Source organism: Delphinapterus leucas, chromosome 6, assembly GCF_059928025.1.
Source record: "Delphinapterus leucas isolate spDelLeu-1000000601 "Yukka" chromosome 6, BTC_Dleu_Yukka2, whole genome shotgun sequence".
NCBI classification, from domain to species: domain Eukaryota; kingdom Metazoa; phylum Chordata; class Mammalia; order Artiodactyla; family Monodontidae; genus Delphinapterus; species Delphinapterus leucas.
Window position 1 is genome coordinate 91,057,191 of NC_143134.1, and position 27,950 is coordinate 91,085,140.

The 27,950-nt window shown below is 42.8% G+C and overlaps 3 protein-coding genes across 7 annotated transcripts in view; 2 read left to right on the forward strand and 1 right to left on the reverse strand.

Annotated features, from left to right (window-relative positions):
- TMOD1 (tropomodulin 1) overlaps positions 1-3,087 on the forward strand; it is an 86,079-nt gene extending 82,992 nt beyond the window's left edge. Inside the window, exon 10 of the mRNA XM_022600063.3 lies at positions 1,242-3,087. Within this exon, the coding sequence (XP_022455771.1) occupies positions 1,242-1,306 (65 nt within the window). The 3' untranslated portion in view covers positions 1,307-3,087. The remainder of the gene's footprint in view (positions 1-1,241) is intronic.
- TSTD2 (thiosulfate sulfurtransferase like domain containing 2) lies at positions 1,685-27,452 on the reverse strand. Of its 5 annotated transcripts, none has more exons than XR_016393448.1 (11): positions 27,075-27,199; positions 23,764-23,976; positions 19,238-19,551; positions 16,767-16,887; positions 11,608-11,733; positions 10,661-10,766; positions 7,525-7,643; positions 6,875-7,033; positions 6,158-6,296; positions 3,902-4,438; positions 1,685-2,830 (listed from the first exon to the last, which is right to left on the reverse strand). XR_016393448.1 is itself a non-coding variant. In XM_022600059.3 (10 exons), the coding sequence occupies exons 2-10, from the start codon at positions 23,926-23,928 to the stop codon at positions 4,101-4,103; spliced, it is 1,587 nt and encodes a 528-aa protein (XP_022455767.1). In that variant the 5' UTR covers positions 23,929-23,976; positions 27,206-27,452; the 3' UTR covers positions 1,685-4,100. The 5 variants fall into 5 exon arrangements, 3 of the variants coding, with proteins under 3 accessions (XP_022455767.1, XP_022455768.1, XP_022455766.1); XR_002648324.2 differs by having other exon boundaries at positions 3,453-4,438; XM_022600059.3 differs by lacking the exon at positions 27,075-27,199 and adding an exon at positions 27,206-27,452 and having other exon boundaries at positions 1,685-4,438.
- The window catches only part of NCBP1 (nuclear cap binding protein subunit 1), a 44,641-nt gene continuing 43,992 nt past the window's right edge, over positions 27,302-27,950 (forward strand). Inside the window, exon 1 of the mRNA XM_022600055.3 lies at positions 27,302-27,735. Within this exon, the coding sequence (XP_022455763.2) occupies positions 27,702-27,735 (34 nt within the window). The 5' untranslated portion in view covers positions 27,302-27,701. The remainder of the gene's footprint in view (positions 27,736-27,950) is intronic.

Sequence of the window (27,950 nt, forward strand, 5' to 3'; positions counted from 1 at the left end):
GACAACACTGACACTCCAGAATTGTCGGAGGGGCTCCAATGAGGGGTTGAGTGCAAAAGGGGTATAATGCTTGTTCAGCTAACGTGTCAAGGCTGGCTCATGTAAACCCTCTGGTCACTCTGGGCAAACTTCTGCTCTTTGGGCTTTGGTTTTTGTTCCCCCCCATCTTCCCCCAAGCTGTTGGGACATTCTGATGGTCTCCAGAAATCTGGCCAGACACACTGTCTTCTCTCCAGGAGACTGCCCACTGATTTGCATTCATTGTTCTTTCAAGGCGGGTGGAGGGGAGGGGAGGAGCTCAGGCAAAGGCTAAACTCTAGGCCCCAGACTGGGCAGCCTGTGTGCCCCTGCGCCCCTCCACACCAGCGCCTAGCCTCAGTTCGGTTCTTGTTGCAGCCCGTAAGCGTCTATCTGAGGTCTGCCTGCTCAGCTCAGGAACTGGAAGACACCTAAGTATAGACAGACTTTTTTCCTCTCGCAATAGCTTCCTGTCTCTGCCACACCGGCAGCCCCCTTGACTGCCACCTACCAGCTCCACAGTCGTTGACCAACCTTTCTCTTGTGGCTGATCTAGCTTGCTGCTTGGTTTTCATCTGCAGACACTATAATTTGTTTCGAACCCTCTCCCTTTGCTATAACAAAGGGAGCCCTACCTGCCCCTCCAACCATCCCCGCCATCCTGTCAGCTAATGACCCCAGCCTGCAACCCCCTGGCTCCTGCTTTACATTTAACTACTTTGTTATGTGAACAGTGTTTGGGCTGATATTGTCTTGCCCCCGGGAAAATGTCAAGGTTGACCGTAAGGGGACACAGATAATACAGGGTAATCTTCAGGGCAGACACTGTTGTTTACACAGGCAGGCCAAGAGCTTTGAGGAGGAGTTGGGGGAAATGTTTCCAGCAGGTTAAGATCTCATTAAGATCGACTGAACTTAAATCTTATCTGACCGGAGTGAGGATCTTCAGCCTCGGGGCCTCTGTACACAAAGGACAGCAGCGGAGTTGGATAAAGTGGGTTTTACACCTGTATGGCCAGCGATTTAGAAGTACTTTATGAACGAATCTACACCACTACAGACCCTCCTCTCAGTGAAGGCTCACAAGCTGTCCTTTATAAACACCAGACATCAGAGTTTGCTGAGCAAAGTTGTCAAGAAGCTTCCTGGCGCTCTCAGAGCCACAGTGGTGGTTCGGGTGCACAGGGACAGCTGGCTCACGTCTCATCTCCATTCCTTTCCAGTGAGGAAGAGGAGGCTGGCAGACTTGACCGGGCCCATCATTCCCAAGTGCCGGAGTGGCGTCTAGTGTGTGCGGGTGCCGACCACGCCTTTGAACTGGACGTGTTCTACTGATAGGCTGTGCTCTGCAGTGGAAACCGGAAGGCAAATGCCAGCACAAACCCTGTTGTGGTTCAGTTCTTTACACACTAAGGTGTTAGGTTCGCTAGTGGTTGTAGTTGAAAATTTTATAAACTATGGTGAATGTGAAGTTTTTCTTTAGTCACAGAAGTTCAGTCCGGTTATTATTTAAAAACTAAAAAGCCCCCGAACTGGCAGACCTTACTGAAGACAATGTTAGAGCAGCAGTGACTTAAACCGCAGGAGCCCAGTTTCGGTGACCTTGCTGTGTGGTGTTTCAGGTATATTTAAAATATGTAACATGAACAAACAGCACCCTCTTCCATGTGGTTTAAAAGCATTATAAAATATTTTATTACAAATTTGATCTTAGCTCTTTAGCAAAAAGAACATATCATCATTCTTTATTAATTCTCCTTTAAATTTTAAGAATCTCAAGATTAAAGTTGCTAAATTGATTTCTGGATCAAGAACACAATTTTTTTCCCCTCAAGAAAGACAGAAAGACTGAAGCCACAGAGCTCTGCCAGGAATCAAAGAACATGAGATTCCTTAAGCTGGTTATGAGGAAATGATAGAAAAAGCCAATGGTGAAGTCTCAAATTTTAAAAACCATCCTTTTTTTTTTTTAAACCAATTCCAGGCGACGAACATTTCCCTGGGTGTTCTTTATGAACATCTGGGATTTATTTAAAATTTAATACTGGAGTCAGAAAGAAATTTTTCCTTATCAAATGCCAACCTTACAATGGATGTGAAAACCTATGGCCAAATACTTGAAAACACCTTTCTCTGTTGCACAGTGGGCCAATGCCTTATGTGAGGCACATCACTAGAGAGACAAATTTCTAGTCCATCATGGCTTATGCTTACAGACTTCAACTACCTATCGCATCACTTCTTAGACAAGTCACCGCTGATCTCATGCCTGTAAATTAAGCCTCCAAAGGTCAGTGGTGAAGAAAATCTAGATATTTAAGAACTAGGAAACCTGGCCAAACCACCCAAGATGATTATTCTGAAAATGTAATTTTGGCATTTCTGCTGGATCCCTTAACATCACGTGCATCTCTTAGGATCCAGCAAAAATGTTAAGCCACACTGCCCTTGTGCCTTTTAATATACCACGGTGCCAGTTAAACTAGTATTTCTGTTGCTTGGGGAGTTATTTTCGTGAGTGATTCAGCAAATCTTATGATAAAGGACAAGCCAAAGAGCTGACGAGCACAGACTAAGCTGCAGAGCACTGAGCAGAGAGGCTTTTGGCGAAAAAGGAAAAGTCTTGCACACGGAACTGTAATGATGGGACAGTACAGGGCAACCAGAGGTGGAGTCAGGGCCTCACCACTATGGAGGAGTGTCTACTGAGGCTGCAGATGGACCCAGGAGTGGCTCCGTGCTGCAGGAACGGCCAGCCCCACTCGGCTTCTCCTTGAAACACAATTGCAGCTGTATTCTGCATCAATGGAAACTGCAATATAATATTAAATCTGTTGGTCTAAGAATGGCTGTGCATGTGTTTCTTGGGACTTGTGGGCCAGGGACATGCGCCTGACATGGTGGCTAGAGGCTGGGAAACCACCACAGCAGTGCTGAATAACTCACACAGAATGTCTTGTATTCTGAGGTGTTCACCTAAAAACTGCCCAAGTGTTAATGTCATCGAGCTAATGTGAATCTCTCGAAGAGAATACTTCAGAGCTAAGAGTGTGGGTGTTGGGGAAAGCAGATGAAATCTCTCACAGAAACCAAACCAGGGAAACATGAAGGTGGACCACATCTTTAAGACCATCTGCTCCATCAGAGGAGCTGTTGGTCTAGACTAGGGGTGGCAAGTTTTTTCTGTAAAGGGCCGGATAGTACAGGCGCACCTTTTTCTGTTGTGCTTCGCAGACATTTCAGTTTTTACAAAATGAAGGTTTGTGGCAACCCCGCATTGTCAGATGATAGCATTTTTTAGCAATAAATTTTTTAAATTAGGTTATGCACATTGTTTTTTTAGACGTAATGCTATTGCACACTTAACAGACTACAGTATAATGTAAGCATAGGTTTTATACGCACTAAGAAACCAAAAAATTCACGTGACTCACTTCATTGCGGTGGTTTGGAATTGAATCCACAACATCTCCAAGGTACGCCTGGAAATACTGCAGCTTTTGCAGGCCATAATGTCTCTCTTGTAAATACTTAATTCTGCCACAGGTCATATGTAAATGAACGGGTGTGGCTATTCCAATAAAATTTTATTTACAGAAGGAGGTGGGCCAAATGCCATAGTTTTCAGATCCTGGTCTAGTGCTCTGAGGCTAGCAGAGAAGAGAGAAGGGTAGGGGTGGATGGCAGATTGACCTAAGGGGCCTGGTTCCGAGAAGTCCACTTCCAGGGCCACAGCTTTCACATTCTGCCATCAGGACAGACAGGTTTGCTGATAAGAAAAATGACTACTCCCAGCCCTGCTGCATGGCACAGAAGGGGCATGACCTGGTCACCAGGCTCAAGGCTCTCTCCCTCAGCAGCTTTGGGATCCTACACAGCTCACCTTTTTCTGTGCTCTAGCATCTTCTGAGTCAGAATGTCTCCAGTAAGAGGTCAGCACCCAACTCCCTCTTCCCTCCTCTTGTGAAGGACAGGTGGCCAACATGGTGACCAGTTGGCCATGGTGGCTGTGGCAGCACTAGAGTTCCCTGTTTCTCTGCTGGAACAGCCCTAATATTCTCCAATACATGGTCGCCCCAAACCTAGCTCTGTGAAGGATTGGGGAAAGGCAGATGGGGCCGCTCATGTAAGCATGGCCCATCCTCATCATGACCTGGCCTGGGCCCCGGGCTCGCAGGGAGTCGCCCCTGCTGTAAGAGCTCCCTGGGTGCGCGTAGCCGTCGGGCTGTACACTCGCATTCCTCTTTAAAGCTGCTCTGGGCTGGGCTTGCAGCCTGCCTGCTCCCTTTGTCTTGACACGTGACACAACAGGCTGTGAATCCTTGTCCTTGGCAGGCAGGGCAGGTCAAGACAAGCTGGCGGCACTGGGGAGTGGAGCACAGTTTATACTGGTCCCATGGGGCCCCACAGTATGAACATTCTGAGGAAGAAAGAAAAGCCTTATTATAAAGACACATGAGCACACACGTGTACACACAACAGACATGTACACACACACACATACGTACCACATGCACACGCAGACACAATTCTCCAGTTCCTAAATATAACCCTTAGCTCATCAGCATCTAATGTACCTTTTGGGTCTGAGGAAGGTTTCTAAATACTGTAAGTCTCCTGTCTTCTAACAGACAAGGTTCCCCCACCCCCACCTTTTTGGGGGGAGGTTGCTTCTGGGAATTGTCTTCTGATTCCAGCATTCACTGACCCATTTTTCTTTTTATCATTTAGAAAACAGGTAGTAACGTTTCTCTCTTTCATTCACTAGTCCAAAGCTGGCCAAGCACCCTTTGTTGAACGGTCTTTTTCCTTTAGATCATTCCCTTTTGCACTGGGAGACCACACGCCTGAATACAGATAATCCCACATTGACATTTGGCTTCTGCAGTCCACACTCCTCTTCCCCAGGCCTGAGGTTCTCCTGCTTTTGCCAGAGGACACTTGGCCACACAACTCCTAAAACTTATCTACTTTCTCGGCCCCTTTTCCCTGCTGACCTCCTATCACCATTGATAACATCATTCTTCAAGTCTCTTTACCTAGCTTATCTAAGCTACCTTTGGGCCCTCTCTCTCCCCTTTCTGCTCCATCTAGCTCCGTAAGAGATCTGAAATTGCTTCCAATAAGACACAAATATAAGACCATTAAAATGAATAAAAAGATCAAGAAGAAAGGGGAGAGGAAATCAGACTCCCACCTTATTCATTATCTGAGTGTTAATTCAATCTCAGCCCCTGATCACAGGAGTTCTAGAAAATTCTGACAGCCACTAGGGTTGTCTGCCTGTGATCTTTCCCGTTCAAAATGGTGGCATCCAGGGGGAGGATCCATTTTTCTTAAGGATTATTTCCATCCTTCTCTTACTGACTGCCCTCATCTGGTACCATATGTTAGTGTGGACTCCAAACTACAGTCACAGCACAGGCTTCCTGTAGCCAGCCCTGCCTCCTGCCTTGGCCCTAGGCTCAGCTCCCCCTTGGAATGCCCCACCCACCACTCGAAAGTGCACACCACACGTGTCCACAGACCGTCTAATTAGGGGCTCTTTTACTTGTGCCGTGAATTTACTTGACAGTCTAGTGAAGACTATTCTGTCTTAGAAAAATGTTTTTACAATGCATAAAATAAAATACATAGGATCACAAAGGAAACCAATTATATAGAAATACAAAATAACGAAATATTCTTTAAAGTCTGGGATACAGTAAAATACTTGTTAACACATTCTATAACAAGACTTAGTGATGCGCCTAATAACTATTTCCATTTTGAAGCAATGATGAACATAAATGCTATCTTGAAATATTCACAGCAGCTGTAATATATGAAAATACTGCGATTTCTAGTGATAACAAAGTCACAGGTACATCTAATACTACTGATTTGCTGCTTACATTCATAATTGAAGGAAGTACTATATTTAGTGAGGGGTTATGAAACTAAAGATAAAATTATTTTCCATTCCAAATCCTGTCTGCTCCACTGCTGCATCTCCAACTCTGTTAGGAAATGGTGGTACTACGTACTCCTTTTCCCTTGCTTTATTCTTCAAGTAATCAGTACTGGTCTGTCTTCCAGAAGGTTAATACAGAGGGTGTGCCTGATCATGAATGTAGGTTCTGAGTCTGTGCTGACCTACCTGACACTATGTCACTGTTGAAGGATAAGGCATAACGCTCATCAAAAACGAACAACTTCCCTTTGTAAAAACCATCAGGAAACTCCTCCAGGTACTTGTGGATGCCACCCTTGAGCTGGAACACTTCCTTGCATACTCCCTATGTGTGGAAACACAAGAGGAAATTTGAGGAGACTAGCAGAGGCCAGTAGGAAGCTCCACAGAGGAGCAGCATGCGGTAGGAATGCCGAAATGGGGCTCCTGGCTCCCGCTGCGCGACAGTGAAGAACTGCTGACCAAGGGGGCAAGGAACCAACTGGCAGATCATGCCTACTAGGGTGATGGGAGAGGACAGCAGTCAGGGCCTTCACTCTCTAGATCCTGGGAAGCCCAACTATTTTTGCTGCTCCCTAAATATAGGAAGACACCTGTTAGGACATGTAATGTTACTGAATTTGCTCTTCTCAGGATCAAGCAAAAGGATTAGGAAAAGGGAGATATCAACTAATCTTTCCCTTTTGTACTTGATGAGTCTCTAAGACTGTTGAGTGCTTTTCACATCTTGAGATTTAAGAACTTCAGATTTTATACTTAGAAACTCTATGCTGGGGAGAATAAATCCCTGGCTGGCTGGGTGTGGGAGAGGGAGTGAAGGTGGGGATTGGAAAGTTCCACACATGCTGTGGGTGCAGCCTTCTTCACTTCCATGCCTGCAGTGCCCTAAGGGTGGTGACTCACCTTGGCTTTGAGGTAGGCTGAACCCCGCTCACAACGGATGCCCCCAGTGCAATACATCAGCACCCTCTTCTCTTTGAAAAGTTCTAGATTTTCATCAACATAGCTAGGGAAGTAACTGAATTTCCTGATGTCTGGGGCTAAGCAGCCCTGGAACCGTCCCTACAATACAGGAGCAGCAGAAAGAAAATGATCAGAAAAACATACCTGGTGAGAACAAAGCTTCTTTCTGTGTCAAACACCACTCCCCACCCCTGCCTTGGCAAGGAAGCACTTGCTCCCTGCTGTTTACATCCCACACGCTAGCCTTTCAAACTTCAAAATCTGGAACTTAGAAACAAGGCTGGTGGGCTGTGGGTCACCCAACCAGAGACCTCAGGGGAACTGGAGAGGCTGCCCAAAGCAAACTTGACAAGATCCTTGACACATGTCAGGGGTAGGCATATGGGAGCCAGAAAGTCCATTATGTGCCAAGATGTCTTTAATCCATATTTTCTTAGACTTTCTCACCAGATTCTGAGTTTGAAGTCTTGGGTTTTCTCTGATGCTGCTAGTAGTGCGAGGAGAGCCACTGACTCAGCCACAGGTGGGCGCACAGCGTCCCCTTCAGAAACATGCTATGCTGTGGGAACTCAGTTCTGGTTCTTACTTACTATTTTGCTTTCATAGAAGTTTCTGCAGTCCAGTAGGATGGTATCACTTTCTTCTTGATTTTCCTGAGACAGAAACTTTTCTACTTCTTTATGAAATTCACCTGGGGATAAATGGATTCCTTAAACCAAACAAAAAAATCAGTTAAAACAAAACAAAACCCAGTTACAACTGGCCCAGCCCGATGACTTCCATTTGCTTTGTTTCTCCCCACCGAAACCTTTCCTCTCATAATTACAATTACGTCTGAAAATGACACTATCTGATGATCATAATGGAAGAATTTAGTAATTCCATGTATCCTCACTCTCCCTCCTCCTAAGATGAGCACTGTGGAGACCTGGCAGTTTAGAAACAGAGAATTTTGCATCCTCATACTTGGCCTAACCCAATAATAAAAGCCAGACAGAAGGGATATAAACTGCCATGTGGGTTTTCCGGTCCATGTTATGGCCAGTGTTCTACTGTCACTGTATATGGAGGAGCCTGGGCATGTACATGCTTGACTACAGGCTTTATAAACTGTTCTATACCAACGTCAAGTCCGAGGCTAAGAACCCTGGCACAGGTAGGTGTGAGCATATGGTTATGGAACAAAGTTGGAGTAAGTTTTTTAAAAATACAAAAGAGTAAGAAGAATGTGTCTAAGTTTGTGTGCATGAGTAAAAGAGAAAAGGGCGGGAGGGGCTGACAGCAGGAATGAAATATGAGAAGGAAGGCAAGAGAGAGAAAAGGATGAAATGCTAGAAGAAGGAGGAGAGAAAGGAGATGAAGAAGATAAGTAACATACAAGGAGACTAAAAGGAAAGAACCTGTCTGGTGAGGCCCTCTGCCTCCTCTACTCTCTAGGATAGAAATACTCCTGTATCTTTAGGGTCCAGACATCTCAGTAGTTTGTGAGGAACTTCTGGTGAATTTGGCCACCATACCTCACATGGTGGTGGGGGCGCTCTGGTCCTTGAGTCACCACTCATGATACAGCCTGACAGCTCCGCTCAGGGGTGAATCCCAACAACCCCCTGAAACTGCTGGGTACCCAGATCGGGCTGGAGACCCAGAGCACGGCCAAGGAATCTGGACTCCTACCTGCTTAACCTAGGACTGCAGGGAGAATGTAACAAGGCCAGATTTTATATAAGTTACTGTCACATAATTTACACAGTCACCAAAACAGTGGGGTGGAGGAAAGGGAGGTTCAAAACTGTGATGAGAAGCATGGAAATCTGCTAAGACTTCTCCTTACAGGGAGCTGCAGGGAACCCAGCCTGTTCCTGCTGCTGCTATTACTGTGGCTACTTTCCTGGCCCTGTGGAGGCCTGACCAGAGAGTGACTCACATGAAGTGCTTAAAAGAAGTGCCTCCAAACAACTTGGCTCAAATGAAAGCAGCAAAGCACTGCCTGGAGCCCACTCTCCCCTAAGCTCCGGAGCAAGGTCCTGTAGCGCCAACGAAGAGCTGTTTGTGGTCATCCTGCCTCCTGCCAAGGTAGGGACACTAAGCAGACATGGCCCTTTTTGGCCCTTTTCTCCTCATACATGAGTCTCTTTTCCCAGATGCTTGTATCTTACTCTCATTTCCCTCTGGTTTAACTCTTAGCCTTCTTTTTAAATATTTACAAGTTAAAAAAATGAACATAGAGCCAGCCAGACCTTTCTGTTTCCTGATGAAAGGGGACAATACTACCTATGAAGTAGACTTGGGGAAAAAAAAGGAAAGAAAGAAAAAAGGAAATCAAACCTGAACCTGATCAAGTCTCTAGACATGAGCTATCTAATATGGTAGCCACTAGCCACATGTGGCTAATAGGCACTTGAAATGTGGCTTGAGATGTGCTGTAATAAGGATGACATAGATGCAGGATTTCAAGGACTTAGTATACAAAAAAAAGAGTAAAATATCTCATTAATAATTTTTTACACTGGATACAAGTTGAAATAATATTTTGGCTACATTCCATTTAATAAAGCATATTATTGAAATTAATTTCACTTGTTTCCTTTTACTTTTTAAAATGTGGCTACTAGAAAATGTAAAATTCCATTGTAGCTCACATTATATTCCTATTAGACAGCACTATTATAAATCTAACTACAGTTCATAGGAAATACAGAGGACAGAGGAACATCCCATGGAGATGCAATCAGCATTATACTGATTGTGGGAAATGCTATAAGCAAAATGATCTAATTCCTTCAAAAAATAAACTGCAGGGGAAAATAAAAGATGGAAGTGAATCTCTAGATTAAAAGGGACTTTAGGAGACATAGTGATCAATCACAATGAGTGGACCTTACTTGCATCCTGATAGAAACAAACTTAAAAAAGTATGAGATAACTGGGAATTTTAACCACTGGCTGGATATTTGATAACATTAAGAAATTGCTGTTAAAATGTTTTAGATGTGATGATGGTTTTACAATTATTTATTTTTAAAAAAACCTTTATCTTTTAGAGATATCTACTAAAATAGTTATGAATGAAATGACATGACATCAGGATTCTCTTCTAAATGATCCAGGATGGGAGAAGGGGGTGGGGATAGATCAAAGCTGGCCATGAGTTTATAACTGTTGAAGCTGCGGGAGAGGTACAAGGGAGTTCACTGTACTGTTTTCTCTATTTTTTTTAATGTTTGAAATTTTTCATAGTAAAAAGTAAAACAAAACCAAAAAACCCAGCCAAACAAATGTCTTTCAACCATCTACGGTACCCATGAGCGAGGGGCAAAGAGAACATTCTAGAGCACTTGCAAACAAACTGCTTTGGTGTTGAAAGCCACTTGCTTCCTGTAGCAAAAAGCCTGTGTTTTATTCAGTTGATGAACTATTTACAAGTAATAATTACACTCTTTCCAAATTGTTATCTTTGGAAAGAAAACAACTTCTTGCCAAACCATCACCAAAAAGAATAACTAAGCCAAGTCATTCAAAGTAGTGAGTCTCCAATCACCGGAGCACCAAAGAGAAGAACCAGTTTAAGCACTGAATGACCCAAGTGTTAGCCACCCCACAGATACTCTGAAGAGAGAACTCATCACAACTCTTGCTGATCAGAATGTCTAGCTTTCACATTTGTCTCTATATTAAGATTTGTCCCTATGAAGAAAAGGAAAATGCTTCTTCTTAAAGCAAGCATACCAGGCTTCTTATAGGAGATCCTACTAGGACTGATCCCCATGGGCACAATCTCTGCAAACACACCAACACGCAATTCTGGAAAACAGCAAGCTCCTCCTTTGCTGGTCTAGCCAATGAGAAACAAAACAGAATACAGTCTTTCTCTCCCATTTCCAGGTATAAGATATTTATTCAGTTAAATTATCTGGAACATTCTATGCTCTAACTCCCTTTTCCCACTGAAACAGTTGTTCCTAATTTGAGGTTTCTTAATACTTCAGCTACCCTATTATTACACAACAGATATAATTCTTATATTTGGCACTTATTTATTGTGTATCTACCATGTGCAAAAATGTCAAATTGAAAAGGTGTTTCTATAGCAATAAGCATTTAACTATAAAACTGAAATACCACTGAGCAATTTCAACATGTAAGATTACAACCCAGCTTTTAAAGCTACAACCTTTTCTTTTCTTATCATCATCACCAGCACTAACACTAGCGAGGTATTCCCCACCACCTCTATCACCCATGATGCTAAAGCATAAAGTCACTCCAACAAAGCAGCTCTCTTGGGAGAGCAATAGCTTTATTCCCTGTGTGGTGTGAAGTGCAGATCTGATCCCACCAGGTTCACTAAACACGTAGTGATCCTCTGATACAGCCAGGTGGTCTCTCAAATGAACAAACACGGCTAAGTTTGAGAGTTTATAGAATATATAAGCTGTAACGTCCTTATTCTATAAAAAAGGAGACCAAGGCCCATGATCACGTGGTGACGTGGTGGACGAACTGGAACAAGCATGCTCCTTCTCCTGCACTGCCTCGGGACCTAGCAAGAAAAGGGTGTTCTGTCCAGCACTGCTTACTTCTCTATAGTGATCCTCTTCATAGCCTGGAGTGGGAAGAGGCACTGAAGCAGAAGCAAATGGCTCTCGATCCATTTTACGTTCAATTTCTCTTACCTTAAAATCGTCCTTACACAGATAATCCTTAAACAATGGGCAGGAAAGCATGACTTCTACATAGAGTCTGGTGGCCAATTTGCTTCCACCCACTGTCCCATTGATTCCTTCTGTAGCAATTCGAACCTGAGACACAAGACAGTGAGAGAAAGGGAATGCAGGCTGTTCTTAGCTCGGTTCAAATCTCTGCAGGGCAGAACAGGTTCATGTGTGTCAATGAGTTTAACAGGAAAAGCAGAAACATTGCTGTGGACACGAAAGTGTTACCACACACAGGATGCTTGTAGTTTTCTAAAATGGCACACTGCCCATAGTTCAGACGAGGTACTCAGTTAACGTGTGCCAAACAAGAGAATGAAATGGATAGAACAACTGGAAAGTCCCATTTGCTATGGAGCTCCAGCTGTCCAGTGGCCAAAACTTAAATTCAGGTCAACAGATGTAGGATCAGGATTCAGCTTTGCCATTTCCTTGCTAAGTGACCCTGAGAAAATTAATTCTCCTCTCTGAACCTCCATTTCTTCATCTTGATAAAACATGAAAAAGAATCAACAATGAAAAACTGCTGTCCTCAAGTCCTAAAGCACAGAACACATCTGAGGGCTGGGAATGCACGTGAGCACATCTCTGCACAGTGTTGGAGGCAAAGCCCACCGCTGCAAACCCACCCGTTGGAATACAAATTCCACAAGGAGGAGCTCGTGTCTCTTCTGTTCTTTGTTGCATAATCGGTGCCTAGAGTAGTACTTGCCACACAGTAGGCATTTAATATGTATTTGCTGAGCAAATGAATGTGTATCCAAATCTGAGGCTTTTTGGCTTCTCAAACCGTCTATTCTCTTTGAAATGCTTCACTGGTTAGGGGACATTAAAGCCTGGGTTAAGGCCCCTGCCTTAAGAGGCAATCCTCTGGAGGGCCTGCAAAGTTACTTGTTCTGGTACCACAAAATCCTCTGGATAAGTTTAAAGATGGATCATCTCTAGACAGAGCTAGCTTTCTAGGGAAAAGTAAGAAAGTGCAACACTGTATATCATGGTATTCTCTGGAAAGAGATGTAATTTAAGTCAGGGTCTTATATTGTTACCACTTCGTTATATATTGTTATTTATATAGCAATGATACCTACCAATGCATTAGAATTTGAAAATTTTTAAAAGCTCCCCTTTTATTAGGGCCTAGAGAAGATACTTCGTTTGTTGCCTCACTTGATTCAATTCTTTAGGGCATGGATATAAATGGGATTCATTTCACAAGCCAGGGCCAACTCACTAGTAGTGGCTCTCCAGAGTTCCATGATGAGCATTCTGAGTCACATCCAGGCTCCTTGAGAAAGAGGAGTGCAGTCTATTGAAGCCTGTTCTGGGCTGGGAGAGGAAAGTAGGAAGCATATGCCATCTCTGCTGTACAGACTACTGCACCTATTACCGACTTGTATTTTTTTAAGGGACAACATAGAAAAATAGAGCTGAACCAGCATAAGGGTCAGGAAATCTACCCTAAAACTGTCTCTGACGGGGGCAAATATGATGAAGAGGTACATACGTCTGTGTACCTGTCTTCTAAGTAGGTCAGAAGACCCTTTCCTATGCTATTTTAATCTCAGAACCCAAATAAAAGACAAGCACAGGCACTCCCTAAATACCTGAGGCAGAGCAACCTCTAAACTCATGCACTAGACTTTCAACTTCTGTTGAAGGATTCTTCAACTGAAACCTTCAAAGTAGCTGCTAGGTGAGGAAGGCCTTATACCTCAGGGATGAAGAGCAATAGTTAGCATTTATTGAGTACCTAGTATGAGACAGGAACTTTACATTATACTCCTGGAAAGTAGATATCAAAATTCCCATTTGACAGAAAAGGAAACAGAAGCTTAAAGAAATCAAGTAACCTGCCCAAGGGCACAGAGTTGGTAGGTGGTAGATCTGGGATTCAAAACCATATCTTATTGGGTCCAAATCTTGCAATTTTTCCTTTCTAAAGCCTCTAATGCATCCCCTCAAATTTCTTGAGGCAGTAAGAAATGTATAGCAAAGGGATCAAAAGCTTCTTTCCATAATTCTAGAATTTTCAAGTTATCCTCTTTCCCTACAAATGCCAACATTCTGCCAAATCTCCTACCAACACAAAACTTGAAAACTTGGCTGAAGCCTTAAAATTTAGAACTAGATCCAGGCAGGTGCTGCCACCTTGTGGGCAGAGGCCCTCACTGCTAGGTCACCTTGGGCTGGGCCAAGAATAAAAATCGGCCCCAAACCAAGGAAACAAATTGATTTCCTATTTTGTAGGCTCAGGTTTACTGTGAGAGAATATCCATCTTTCAAGGTGTTCTCTAAATAGAGATGGTGATAAACGTATATACGCCACAAGTGTTTACTGAATTTTTTTTTTTTACAATGCGCCAGCAATTGTGCTAGGAATTGGGTCATAGTGGTTAAAAAATAAATAGTTTTTGCCCTTTGGGAGCTTACAGACTTAAGGAAGATCACAGATATTCAGACAAAAGTCACACACTGACAAGTGCTATGAAAAATCACTGCAAGAGGCAATGAAAAAGTGTATTTGGAAAACTGAATTTAGATTAAAGGTCAGGAAGGATGTCTTTCAGGAAGTGTCATTAAAATTGAGAACTGAAGATTGATTAAAAATTATGATAGGAGAACCCGAGTGGGTGTGGGAGAGTTCCTTGAAGAGAATTTTCTTACAAAAAGGCCCAAAGGCACCAAAAAACTTTGAGGGCTCCAAGAAACTAAAAGGCTATTTTGCTGGAGTGTAATGAGTAAAGAATGGTATCAGATTAAGTGTAAAAGGCGTAAGGGGCCAAATAATCCAGGAAACTAAGGGCACGTTAAGGGTTTGGGTTTTACTCTAAATGCACTGGATAGCTACTGAAAGATTGTGAGGAGGGAGGGAGGGAGATGATTTCATTTACCTTTTAAGATCATTCTGGCTGCTGTGTGGAAAATGATTAAGTGCGGGCAAGGATGGAAGAATGGAGAGTAGTCTGGAAGCTGCTGAAATGAACTAGGTAAGAGAGGGTGGGGCTTGGTTTAAGGTAATGGAAGCAGAAGACAGAGTGAACGGAATCAAAGGATATTTTAGAGGCAGAAATGGCAGGACTTGGTGATGAACTGAATGAGGTAAAAGAAGCTTTCAGCCACTATCTATAAAACAACATGGGTATGAAAAATATCACTGACTGATCAAATAATTGCCTTAGGGAATTAAAACCTAGGACATGTGTGGGAAACATTAGGCCTAAGACAGTACAGCGTCATAACCAGAGGTGATCTCAGAGGGAATCTAGTTCACCTCCTTTTGATTTAAAATACATATATACACATATGTGTGTGTGTGTGTATATATATATACACACACACACATATATATATGTAATCATCGAGGATTTGAAAAAAAAATCCATAGTCCTATCGCGTAGAGATAATCACAACTAACATTTTGATATTTACCACTCTCCATCTTTTTACACACACACTTGTGGTTTTGTTACAAACATACATTCATCCTTTTACTCAACATTCTCCAAATATTTACTGTCTGCTATGTGCTAAGCCCCGTTTTAGCACTGACAATATATCAATTGATTAACAAAGTTCTGTACTCATGAAGCTTATATTCTACAAGGGAGATAGATTATAACAAATTAAACAAAGATTATACTCTCCAATAGTAGTAAATTTTTTGAAATTCTTTGAGCAGAAGGGAATAGAAAGTGATGAGGTTTGGAGAGAGGAATGATGAGGTTTGGAGATTATACTCTCCAATAGTAGTAAACTTTTTGAAATTCTTTCAGCAGAAGGGAATAGAAAAGTTTGGAGAGAGACAGATTAGAATTCTCAGGAGATAACATCTGAGGGGAGATCTGAAGTGAGGAACAAGCCATGTGAAGATCTGGGGGAAAAAACATTCAAGAGGGAAAGGAAACAGCAAATGTCAAAACCACAAAATGGCAAAAGACTGACATGTTCTAAGAAAATTAGGAAGCAACTTGATATCACACCTATATGTACAGTTCTATAAAATGTTTTTCCAGTTAATATATCAAGAACATTTCCCCATGCAAGGGGTCAGCAAATTATGCCTGCTTTTACATAGGTTTTACTGGAATATGGCCATATCTGTTCTTTTACATATAGTCTATGGTTGTTTTCATATTACGACACCAAGTTTGAGCAGCTTTTGTGCAAATCCTAAAATATTTACCATATGGCTCTTTAAGAAAAAGTTTGCTGATCCCTGGTCTATGCCTTTATGTAGTCTTATAAAACACCATTTTTTAAAAAATTGAAGTATAGTTGATTTACAATGTTGTGTTAATTTCTGCTATACAGCAAAGTGATTTAGTTATACATACATATACATTCATTTTTTAAATATTTTTTTCCATTATGGTTTATCATAGGATACTGATTATAGTTCTCTGTGTTATACAGAACGTTACTGTTTATCCATTCCATATATAATAGCTTACATCTGCTAACCTCAAACTCCCACTCCATGCCTCCCCCAATCCCCTCCCCGTTGGCAACAATGTCTGTTCTCTATGTCTGTGAGTCTGTTTCTGTTTTGTAGATAGGTTCAGCTGTGTCATATTTAGATTCCACATATAAATGAAATACAGTATTTGTCTTTCTGGCTTACTTCACTTAGTATGATAATCTCTAGTTGCATCCACATTGCTGCAAGTGGCATTATTTCGTTCTTTTTTATGACTGAGTAGTATTCCTTTGTATATATGTACCACATCTTCTTTATCCATTCATCTGTTGACGGACATTTAGGTTGTTTCCATGTCTTGGCTATTGTGAACAGTGCTGCTATGAACATCGGGGTGTATCTTTTTGGATTCGGGTTTTGTCTGGATATATGCCCAGGAGTAGGACTGCAGGATCCTATGGTAGGTCTATTTTTAATTTTCTGAGGAACCTCCATACTGTTTTCCATAGTGGCTGCACCAACTTACACTCCCACCAACAGAAAACATCATGTTAATAGCTATTTAGTATTCCACTTAAATGCCTAGCAGGAATTTGCTAATTTCTAAGAACCCAACTGGTGAGGCCTTCAAGCACAGCCTCTGCAAACTAAGTTGGAGGCAAGATGAGTCCAGTGAAGGATAGGGTGTGGGAGAAGGTGTTACCTTGCCCGTGAGGTGCAGGTGCTGACACAGAGTTGTCTGCCAGGCACAGATCCAATCAGGATCCTCCAGGTCACAGTAGCAGTAATAAAGTAGCACCTCCCCTTCACCATTGCTGTGGCCACTATAAAAAGAAAACCACAGGGGAAAAAGCAGTTGAGTCACTGGCATAAGGAAAACACAATTCATAAGTGTACCCAGGCAGACTCAGAAGAAAGGCCTAATGGAGCAACTCATGCCTGCCTTTGCTCCTAACTATCATTCTCCCCCTGAAATGAGAAGCAATTTCTGTCTGTATTTGCTCTAAAGAAGACGATACCTGCACTGAACTCCTTCCTTTATAAACAAGTGAGCTTACTTTGATTTCCTTGTTTAATCATCACATCCATGAGATAGGTATTAATAACCCCTTTTCATAAGACAGCTGGAAATTTTAATCCACTCTGGCTTATACTCTAACACAAGGCAGTATCTGTTTTGAATCTCTCTCTGTACAAAAAGGTTTCACTTCCATTTTTTCATGTAATCCTGTTACCCATGAGACAGGCTATTATCATCCCCATTTTATAGCTGAATAAACTGAGCCCAACTCATCCCAGGTGAGACAGCTACAAAGTGACAGTCAGGACTGGAACACCAGTCTTCTGACACTAGACCCCATACTCTTTCTACTGCACTGTGCTGACTTAAACTAACTAGTTATGGGACCTGGGCAGGTGTCTTATCATCCCTGAGCCTTGATTTCCTCATCTGTAAAACTGGAGGACTGAAATAAACTGCATTTCTCAAAGTGTGCTCTGAAGCTGTTCTATGAAATCACATGTCTGAGAAATCCTGCAGATAATATCTCCCCTTTGAGAGTCACAGTGAAAGCCCCTCATTTATTGAAGGCTCTGGGAAGTCCTGCAAAAAAGAACATTTTAACCTAATGCTTCCCAAACTTAATTGTCTTTAGCACCTCTTTTCAACACCTGATAGCATCCTCCAGAGCTAGTGTTGTACAGACATATTTTACAGAATGATATAACAGATGATAATTAAGGTCCCATCCAGCTCTGGAATCTGTGACTGTCTCCTCAGTGCCCTCTTCATATTTCAGGGCCGAGTCTCCGAAACCTGCTTATCTATTTCAGAGCCTATCTATTTCCTGTTCTCTAAATTCCTGTAATGAATTACTGTCTGAGCCATACAACTGTAAGTGATAATTATATAGCCTGTCTCATACCATCTGCTAAATGTTTCATGTATCCTTTTCTTTGTCTTTCTAACTAAAAAAGCAGGGCCATGCAGAAATGAAGAGACCACATTTGTATAGCACTTTATAGTTCACAAGTGCTCTTACCATCATCATTTTATACAATTCATATAGCAATTCTGTGAGGTAGGCAGAGCAGGCATTATTATTCCAGTTTAGAGGCGAGAACGTAAAGGTACAAAGAATTTTAGTGACTAGCTCAAGTCTGACTCCAAGTTCAATTCTCTTTCTAACTTTCTCTTCCTCTTTCTGATAAATAAAGGGAACTGGCATAACACGGGTGACAAAAATGTATCAAATTTGGGCATTTTCTATTCACCAAATAGTTTAGGAATTGCTTAAAATCAGAAATCTGTCCTCTAGAATTATGTAATATCATGATTTGGTGAGGTTTTCAAAGGCAGATTTAAACTTCTAATCCTATGCCTCAGTTCTAAAACTTAACATAGGGACTTCCCTGGTGGCACAGTGGTTCAGAATCCACCTGCCAATGCAGGGGACACAGGCTCAAGCCCTGGTCCGGGAAGATCCCACATGCCGCGGACCAACTAATCCCATGCACCACAACTACTGAGCCTATGCCCTAGAGCCTGCACACCGCAACTACTGAGCCCGCATGCTGCAACTACTGAAGCCCATATACCTAGAGCCCATGCTCCACAACAAGAGAAGCCAGCGCAGTGAGAAGCCCATGCACCGCAATGAAGAGTAGCCCCCGCTTGCCGCAACTAGAGAGAAAGCCCGTGCACAGCAACAAAGACCCAACACAGCCAAAGATAAATTTTTAAAAAATAATAATAAAATGAAATAAAACTTAACATAGTTTATAAAACATATTCAGCTCAGAAAACCACATTTGGCAACAAAACCCCCTTTTTAAGTTCTGACATTATTCAGGGTACAGGAATCATCAACATTTCTGGGCCTTCTGATTTCTTTTTGAAAAAAATACAATTTTCTGTTCTTTACCTCTGCCTAGAGAAGATAAGATGTAGGATGGCTTCTGAGAAACCCGGAGAACACTGTAAGCTGTGCGGGTATATGCTACCGCATAGGCTATGGTCTTCTATTATACATAGAACATGTTTATCGGCCTAGTTTAGGCGGTAGAGAAATTCGGTGCCTTAAGGATTTGCCATTTTAGTGGATGGGTGGTATCTCACTGTGACTGGAAAAACATTTTTTAAATTAAACGAAAGGTATAGAATGAAATTCATACCTTAACAGCTCATCAGGGCTAAAGCAGCTTGTATCAGGGAGCCAAGCAGACACTTCATGGTTATGGGTAAGGTCTTCTTTGAAAGGGTTTCTTTTGTCTGCAGACTTAAGAGTCTTTGAGGTGCTTGATGTCACAGTCAGCTGCTTTAAAACAGAAGCAGTCTCACGGTAAATCTCATCAGCATGTTGTGTTGCCACATGTCTGTGGATGCTGGTCTGGTCTGTGAATAGTTGCTGACAGCATTTCCACCATTTTTCTTTATACTCAGAAGGAGGTGTTGGAAGTTCTTTAGTTTTGACAAAAAGGGCAAATGCCTACAATTAAATTTCAAATATGTCACTGTTAAATAACCTTAGGTTTCAGGCTAGAATGAAAGTCTCAGTGAAATCCCTTATCTTTCCACAGGGATTTCTAGTTTTACGTCCTACTGTTCTATAGAAGAACTTCCCGAGAGACTGAACTTCCTCCAAAAAGGAAATGGTCTAGGAAATTATGGAGTATACTTACTATGGAATATTAAGCAGCCAGTTTTAAATTACATGGGAAAATGTAATATTAAATGAAAAAAACTGGATAAAATTTGCTTATACAATGTAATCTCAACTACATTAAAAAGTACATTTTAAAAGACTGGAAAGACTACCAAAATGTTTTGATTTGTATAAAGAGGATTTAGGCTAATTGTTAAAAAAATTTAAACAGAAGAGAAAATTATGGATGCACCATAACTCCTTTAACCAATTCTAAATGAGCGAGCTTTTTTTGTTTCCAATATTTGCAGTTATAAGCAATGGTGAACGAACATGCCATGCACATATCTTTCCATACGTCTTTAACCATCTACTTAGAATAACTATTTAGAAGAAAGTTTTGGAGGTGAAGAAGCATAAAATTTTAAACTGTGAGAAATAGTGACTACCTGGAAAATCATACCAATTTATACACTCACCAGCAATGCATGAGGGTTCCATTTTATCCACAGCACTTTTATCAGTATTTAATTTTTGTCAGTATTTTTAATATTGACCCAAATAAAAGGCAAAAGAAATATCCTGTTTTTATTTGTGTATCTTTGATTTAAGGTTGAATATTTTTTCATATTGATTTGATGTTCTTTTCTAGCTTACCTGTTAATACCTGTTGCCTATTTTTCTACTGTGGTATTTATCTTATCTTCTTACTGATTTGTAAGTGGTTTTAGTGACCTTTTGTTGATCATAGTTATCCAAATTTGTTTCCCAGCTTGTCATTCATTTTCAACTTTGTTTATGGTGTTTTTTGATGTATAAATGGAAGTTAAATGGTATCTATGATTATCAGCCTTTTTTCAAGGCTGAAAAAAATGGAAAGGTATTTTTACATATATATGTATCTATATATATTTTAAACAATTTTCTTAATGCATCTGAAGACTATAGTACAGCACCTAAAATTGGGCACTCTGAAGAATAACAATTATAAATATGGAGCATCACTTTTGGACCTTCCTCAGTCTGTACACAACCTTATCTGGACTGTCCCAGACTGAATCAGGATGGGGTTGTCTGAAATTACACTGGAGGGCATTTTTTAGCCTCTCCTGCAGTTAATCCTTCTGTATAGGCAAAAAAGAGAGAGAGAGAGAGAGATGGTGTGTATGTCAACTTAAGTGTTTCTTTGTATTATGCTTAGAACTAAGGTGTATGCATCCAAGGCCTCATTATCATCGAGGCCTCAAAAAGTCATGGTCCTTAAAGAAATACTATATAAAATCTGAATTTTTTCCTTCTTTCCTCCTTCCTTTGTCGAAAAGCCATCAGGCAGGCCTGAGCAAGATGGGAGGCCCAGTGTAAATGTGGCCTGCTGCTGGTCTTTTAGGGCCTCGGGAACAAAGCACTGAGGATCCAGCAGCAGCTAGGGCCCGTGTGAGGTCTGTTCAAGAGAGATGCAGGCCAGGGCTTCCCTGGTGGCGCAGCGGTTAAGAATCCGCCTGCCAATGCAGGGGACACAGGTTCAAGCCCTGGTCCGGGAAGACCCCACATGCCACAGAGCAACTAAGCCCGTGTGCCACAAATACTGAGCCTGTGCTCTAGAGCCCACGAACCACAACTACTGAAGCCCACGTGCCTAGAGCCCGTGCTCCGCAACAAGAGAAGCCGCCGCAATGAGAAGCCCGCGCATGGCAACGAAGAGTAGCCCTTGCTCGCTGAAACTAGAGAAAGCGCGTGCACAGCAGCGAAGACCCAATGCAGCCAAAAATAAAATAAATAAATTTTTTAAAACAGAGAGAGAGACAAATTACTTCTCTAAAAAAGAAAGAAAGAGAGAGATGCAGGCCAGAGCTAGGAAGGCAGCTCAGAGGTGGGTGAGGCCTGTGTGGGGAAGGCAGGCCCTGGTGGAGGAGGCAGCTTGGCAGAGTGGGAAGACTGCATACAGGGAATAAGCAAGTAAGTCAATATATTGGGACTAAATGGAGCTAGGTTCTCCACCAATATGAAAAGGAGAGAGAGCGAGTTCCCTGGCCGTCCAGTGGTTAGGACTCCACGCTTTCACTGCCGAGGGCATGGGTTCAGTTCCTGGTTAGGGAACTAAGATCCCGCAAGCTGCACAGCGCAGCCAAAAAGAAAACTGGAGAGAGAATAAACCTTGTGATGTTGGAACGGAACTGAAAGTAATGGTATGAACTCATTTGATTTACACTGATATAAAAGTAAATATAAAAGTATGTGTATGATACATATGGATGTATGTATATTCATCTCTCTATATTCCTAGCTCCATCCACCAGAGGTCCTGGGAGAAGCAATGAGCTCACCTAGCCCCCAGGTTTTGGTTTTTGACAATTCTCCACTAGAAAGAACCAGGGCTCCTTGAAGAAATGTCTGACTCCAGGGATGAGACAGGGAAAATACAAATGACCCTGAAACATCTTGTTGAATTAGAAAGTAAGGAAATGCTCAAAGAATGATGAGGGCAAGTCAAAAAGACATAGATACTAGCTTGAAGGGGCTCCCAGCCAAATCTGAGATAATCTGAGCATCAAAATAAATAATTATAGTAATGGATTATAGCCCACTGAATAAAACAGAATTCTTGAATACACACTGATACAAATAAATTGGGAGGAAAGAAAGCTCTTCCTTACAGAAGAATGCCAAGTAAGAAATCTAGAAGGAATGAAGCAATTAGAAAATCACCATTTAGAAACCATCACGGTAATAATTCAGCAAAGAAACATCAATGGATCTAAAACTAGTAGATGAAAGTTGGTTGAGGAACAGGCTATTTACATAGTCTCAAAGTACTTCCCCCCAAATACTGAATAATTAAAAGGGAAAAAATAATTTTATAGCAAAGAAATCTGACAGGCATTTCCTTAATCAAGTACCCAAAATTAACATTGCCAGTAATGGGACAAATTGGCACTGTGACTGCATGACAGAACGCAGCCAGATGAACACAGCATCTTTTGTGGGGCAGTCTTATTAACAAAGCCATAACTTGAATCTAATCACAAGGAAACATGAGTGAAAATCATGAGACGTTCTACACCATAACTCATCTGTAATCTTCAAAAATGTCACAGTCATGATTTCAGGGAAAAATATGAGAAAGTGGTCCAGATTGAACACTTATGAGACATAACAACTAAAGGTAACATGTGGCCTTAGAGTGGATATGTAAAAGCCATCTGAGGCAACTGATGAAACATGAATGGCGCTGCTGGGCAGAGGGGAGTTGGGGGTCCTCTGTACAATTCTGGCAACCTTTCTATAAGTGTGAAATTATTGCAAAGTAACTTAAAAAAAAACCTTTCTGTACCCTTGGGTTTCATTTTCAAGGAAATCTGTGTGAGATGAGGGTAGAAGGATGGTAGATAGGAAGTTATAAGCAGAGACATCTATTCTTCATTGACATGGAGCCAATAGAAGATGATTTTGCAAAAGAGGGACAACAGATTGGAGGTAAGAAAACTAAGTCTCAATTGCACTTCCTCAGTCAAGTCATTTTCCTTTGAGCTTCAGCAGGTTTAGTCAATGATCCCTAAAAAAAGAATAAATGGCATAGAAGAATAGCATCCATACCACCCCTGTAACCCAATCCTCAGTAAGCCTGCAGCATTCCGGGCTGCTCTGTTCCGTCTCCCAACCAACGGAGCCCTGCCAGCTGGACTGGATCAGGAGTCTTAGACAGCAGTTGCCCTAATGCCTGTCTGTTCTCCTTATGACTAGGTTTCCTGGGTTCCTGGGATTCTTCCCATACCCTAGGTGGGAAAAGGAATCCAGCCCATCTGTCTAGGATCTGTCCTCAAGTACTCCACCATAAATAAGTGTTCCAGAGCCACACCTTGCCTATGATTCTCCTTTGCTTGACACTGAACTAAGATTACTGGCTAATGGCTCTGACTAGACCTTACCTTGAACATGGCATCAGTCTAGTGTCTCACTAGCCCTCCACTCCCTGGAGGAAAACCTTGATGAGTTACTTCTAGGTATATCTACATTAACTATACCTACATGATCCTGAAACATCAACAGCAATTTTACCTTTTTCTTTGCAAATGAGTATTTCTTCTTTGTACTGACATCTAACTCTGCTTTGATACTGCTACTGGGATTGATAAGACTTGTGTCTTTCAAATCCAGGTCTGAAAACCTTAAAACACAGGCCTCCAGGTCATCTCCTTGGTCTGGTGAAGTGGAAGAAGGCATCTGGTTTGGTTCCAGCAGTGAGGCAGACTCCTTTCAGTTAACTATCTCCTAGGAAGTAAGCAAGGGAAAAACAACAACGTCCAAGTCTTTGATTACTACTTGAAGTAAACTTGAAGCTAATCAATCATGCAAATGAGCATGGGTCCAAGTAGCTCAAGCTATCCATCCATTCATTTACTCGTTCATCCAAGAAATATTTATTTAGCACCAATTCTATGCCCAGCACTGTTCGAGGCCCTGGAGATATAGCAGTGAATGAAGCAGAAAAAGTCTCTGCCTTCTTAGACCTCACTTTCCAGTGGGGAGAGAGAGAAGGTAAACAAATGAATAAATTGTTTTTAAAAAATAGTCAGATGGTAAAAAGGGCTATGATGACAACTAAGCAAAGTAAGGAGACAGAGTCACCAAGGGGTTCTTTAAAACTCAGAGGGTAGGTAAAGTCTTTCTGAGGCAGTAGCATTTCAGCAGAAACCTGAATTAGAGGGCAAGCCATGCAAACATTTAGGGAAAAAGATACCAAAAAAGCACCAGGTGCAACCAAAATCAACCAAGCTTCCTGTTAGTACCTTCAATTATAAATGTTTTGTTCTTTTTTGTCCCCTAATTTTTGAGCTGGGCAAATTCCCTTACTTAGAAGAAATAACTACCAAAAGAGCCTCATTTTAATGAGCCAGAAGAAATATACAAGCTGCTACTGTGGCCAAATCTTGTCAAAATGGACACAGTACAACCAACATGGTGTTTTTTGGTAAAGCAAATGTTACAAGTGACAAATGTGAAGAACATGAAAGACTGGGGAAAGCATGGGCTTCGGACTGTGGTGCACCTGGGTGCAAGTGTGTGAACCTGGGCAGGATATTTAACTTTTCTGAGTTCTAATTCCCAAATGTGTAAAATAGAGATGACAGTATCTACCTTGCAGGACTATAGTGAGGAAAGGACTATGTAGCCTTTGACACATATGTAGTTCCCCTACCACTCTAGGCTCATCTAAGACAACACTCTCCCTCATGTATCCTATTCTGGCCATGCTGGACTTCGCCTAGTTCTGCAAACGAGCCCTGCTCTCTCTTGCCTCAGGGTCTCCACCCATGCCTTTCACACCACCCCAAAATGACCTCCCCTCACTCTAAACCCTCTTTCAGTTCTCACTTTAACTTATTTATATATTCTTAATTATTATTTGTGGGGACTTTGCTATGTGCCTGACAGATAAAATAGTGATGCAGATGCAGGTCTTAATGAAACTGTTAAGGTCCTTGTTAACTTGGAGCTTATGTTATAGTAAGAGAAGAGACACTACGTAAACAAAACATGAAAATATCAGTGATAAGAGCTACTGCTTCTCAGTTTTCTTTGTTGCAGATCCTCCTTATCATCCCAACCTCTAAATGTTCAATCACTCTATCTACACTCACCTTTGAGGTGATCTTCATCTAGTCCCAGGGACTTATAAACTATATTTACTTCAGAATAATCAGGCAAGGGGAGATAATATAGGTAAAAGTAGATGGGACATTAGTTGGTAATTGCTGAAGCTGGTTGATAAAGTCCATGGGGGTTCATTATATAAATTCCTCTACTTCTGTAAATGTTTGAAGCTTCCATGAAAAAATTAAAAATGGAAACAATCGTAAAGGAAATTTTATGTTTAGAACACTATACGCTAGATGACTCCAAATTTATATCTCCAGGCCAGGCCTCTCCCGTGAACTCCAAATTCATATAACCAATGTCTACTGGATGGCTTCAGCTGGAAAGCTAGGAGGCTGTTCAAATGCAACTGTTAAAACCAAACTCTTAACTTGCTCTTCCTCAGTCTTCCTTACCTCAGTAAACAATTCCATTCTTCCTGTTACTCAGACAAAAAAACTTTGGGATTCTCATCTCCTTACCTTTTCAGACTATTGAAAAGCCTATCAATTCTGCTTTTGAAATACAATGACATCAGACCACACTGCACCACCTTCACTACCAACCTCATTCAAGCCATCATTTCTTGACTGAATTACTGCAGTTGCCTAACTGCCCTGCTCCTGTAGAAGTCACAGAGGTAACTATTAAAAAATAAGTCAGATCGCCCTCCAAAGGCTTCTAAATGTACTAAAAGTCCAAAGTCCTTACAAAGCCCCTTCCACCACCTCCCTAATATTATCTTCTCCCACTTTTGCTCACTACCTCTGATTGCACTGTTTGCTGGTTCCTGAATGGGTCATCAGCACTGAGAAAGCAGGGAATCCTTTGTTCACCTCTGCATCCTCAGCATCTAGAACACTGCCTGGCACACAATAAATATAACATATTTGTCAAATTAAATAAAGAGTGATTGGGTGGCCAGGGAAGCCTTCACCAAGGGCCTGATGTTTGAGCTGAGACCGAAATGACAAGGAGCCATCCATGCAGACTTAGGAGCAGAGATATTAAGACAAAGGAAATAATAAGTATAAATTCCTCAAGTGGGAACGAGCTTGACTTACTGGAGGTACAGAAAGAAAGTCAGAGGGGTTGGAATACAGTGATGAGAGAGTAGAGCCCTGTAGGAGAGGTTATGGAGTTTTTTTGCCACGGAAAGCTGTAAACAAAGGAATAACGTGATCTGCTTCTGGATCAGTTCGGAAAGTAGAGTCGGCAGGGTCTACCGATAGATTGTTCCATAGGAACAATCCTACCTACATTTTTGGATTAAGCAATAGAATGGATGGTGCCATTTACTGAAATGGGTAAGACGGAAGGAGGAATAAGTTAGGCCAGGAGAGTGAGACATAAGTTCCATTTCAGACGTGTGAAATTTCAGATGGCCATGGACAAGGCAGTTGGATAAGCAGCTGTGGTGCTCATCAGAGATGTCAGGGCGGGAGATATTCACATACACGTATGGAGATACCCAATAACTACTGAAAATATTACTAAAGCAACCACCCGTTCCTTCCTAAACAACTCGGAGGCGCGAGAGGTCAGATGACGGCCAGAGGGTAGCCCCGGAGTAGCAAGCTCACACTAGGGAGGGTCTTTCTGTCCCCGGGGCGGCTAGAGCGGCGCTGCCTCCCACCCGGGCCCCACCCCGCGCGCCGGGCCTGGCCCAATCTCTCCGCCCAGCTCTCCCAAGCCGGCAAAGACCCGGAAGTGGGAGAAGGATGAGCACGTACCCGCCTGTCCTGATCCTTTCTTAAATCTTTCTTCACGGAAAGGTCTCCACCTAGCAACTGTCACCACTCACTGCCCTCGCACCTCCAGCCCCAGCCTGTGTTTAAGTAGGAAGGAACGCCGGGGACCTCACCTAACTCCGGAAGTCTAGGCCGTTAGCGAAAGGGCCGCCGGGAAAACCTCCGGGAGGCCCAGGCGTGGGAGGGTCTGAAGTGGAGGCGGGGACTAGAGCGTCCTTCCTAGACCATTGGCCGCCTGGCGTGGCTCGCGGCCGACGGGCTCGGGCTGGCTGAAAAGGCGGTGCTCTCCGCGTGGCCCCGGAAGGACTTCGAGGGAAGGCGGGCGAAGGAAGCAGCCGAGAGGCGGAGGTAGCCCGAGAGGGCGGTTGCGAGCGGAGCAGACGCCCGCGGCCTGGTGAGCTTCCAGACGCCGGCCCTCCCGGATCCAAGCCCGCAGAGCCACCAGGCCACTTCTCCCTCTTGTGCTTCCGGGAGCCGTCGCGAGCGAGTGCGCCTGCGCGACGGCCACTCCGCGCGCCTCACCGCTGTCCTCGCGCCGGCCGGCTGCCCGAAGGTTCCTGCCGCGCTTCCCGCCCGGCGTTTCGGCTCGGCGGCGCACCGGCGTGCGGCATGTCACGGCGACGGCACAGCGACGAGAACGATGGTGAGTGCCCTGGGCTCGGCCGCCGAGGCCGCGCCCAGGAGGGGTCGAGCTTTGGCTCCTTTGGTCTTCGGGTCTCGAGCGAAGGGATGGGAAGCCCTTCCCTCCGGGAGCGTTCGGGGAGCCGCGGAGAGAAGCGGGTGGTACAGCGAGAGTGTGGCCGGGCGACTTCTGAAAAGCCCCTGCTTCTCCCCACCCCGCCTCCTTCAGTCGTCGGC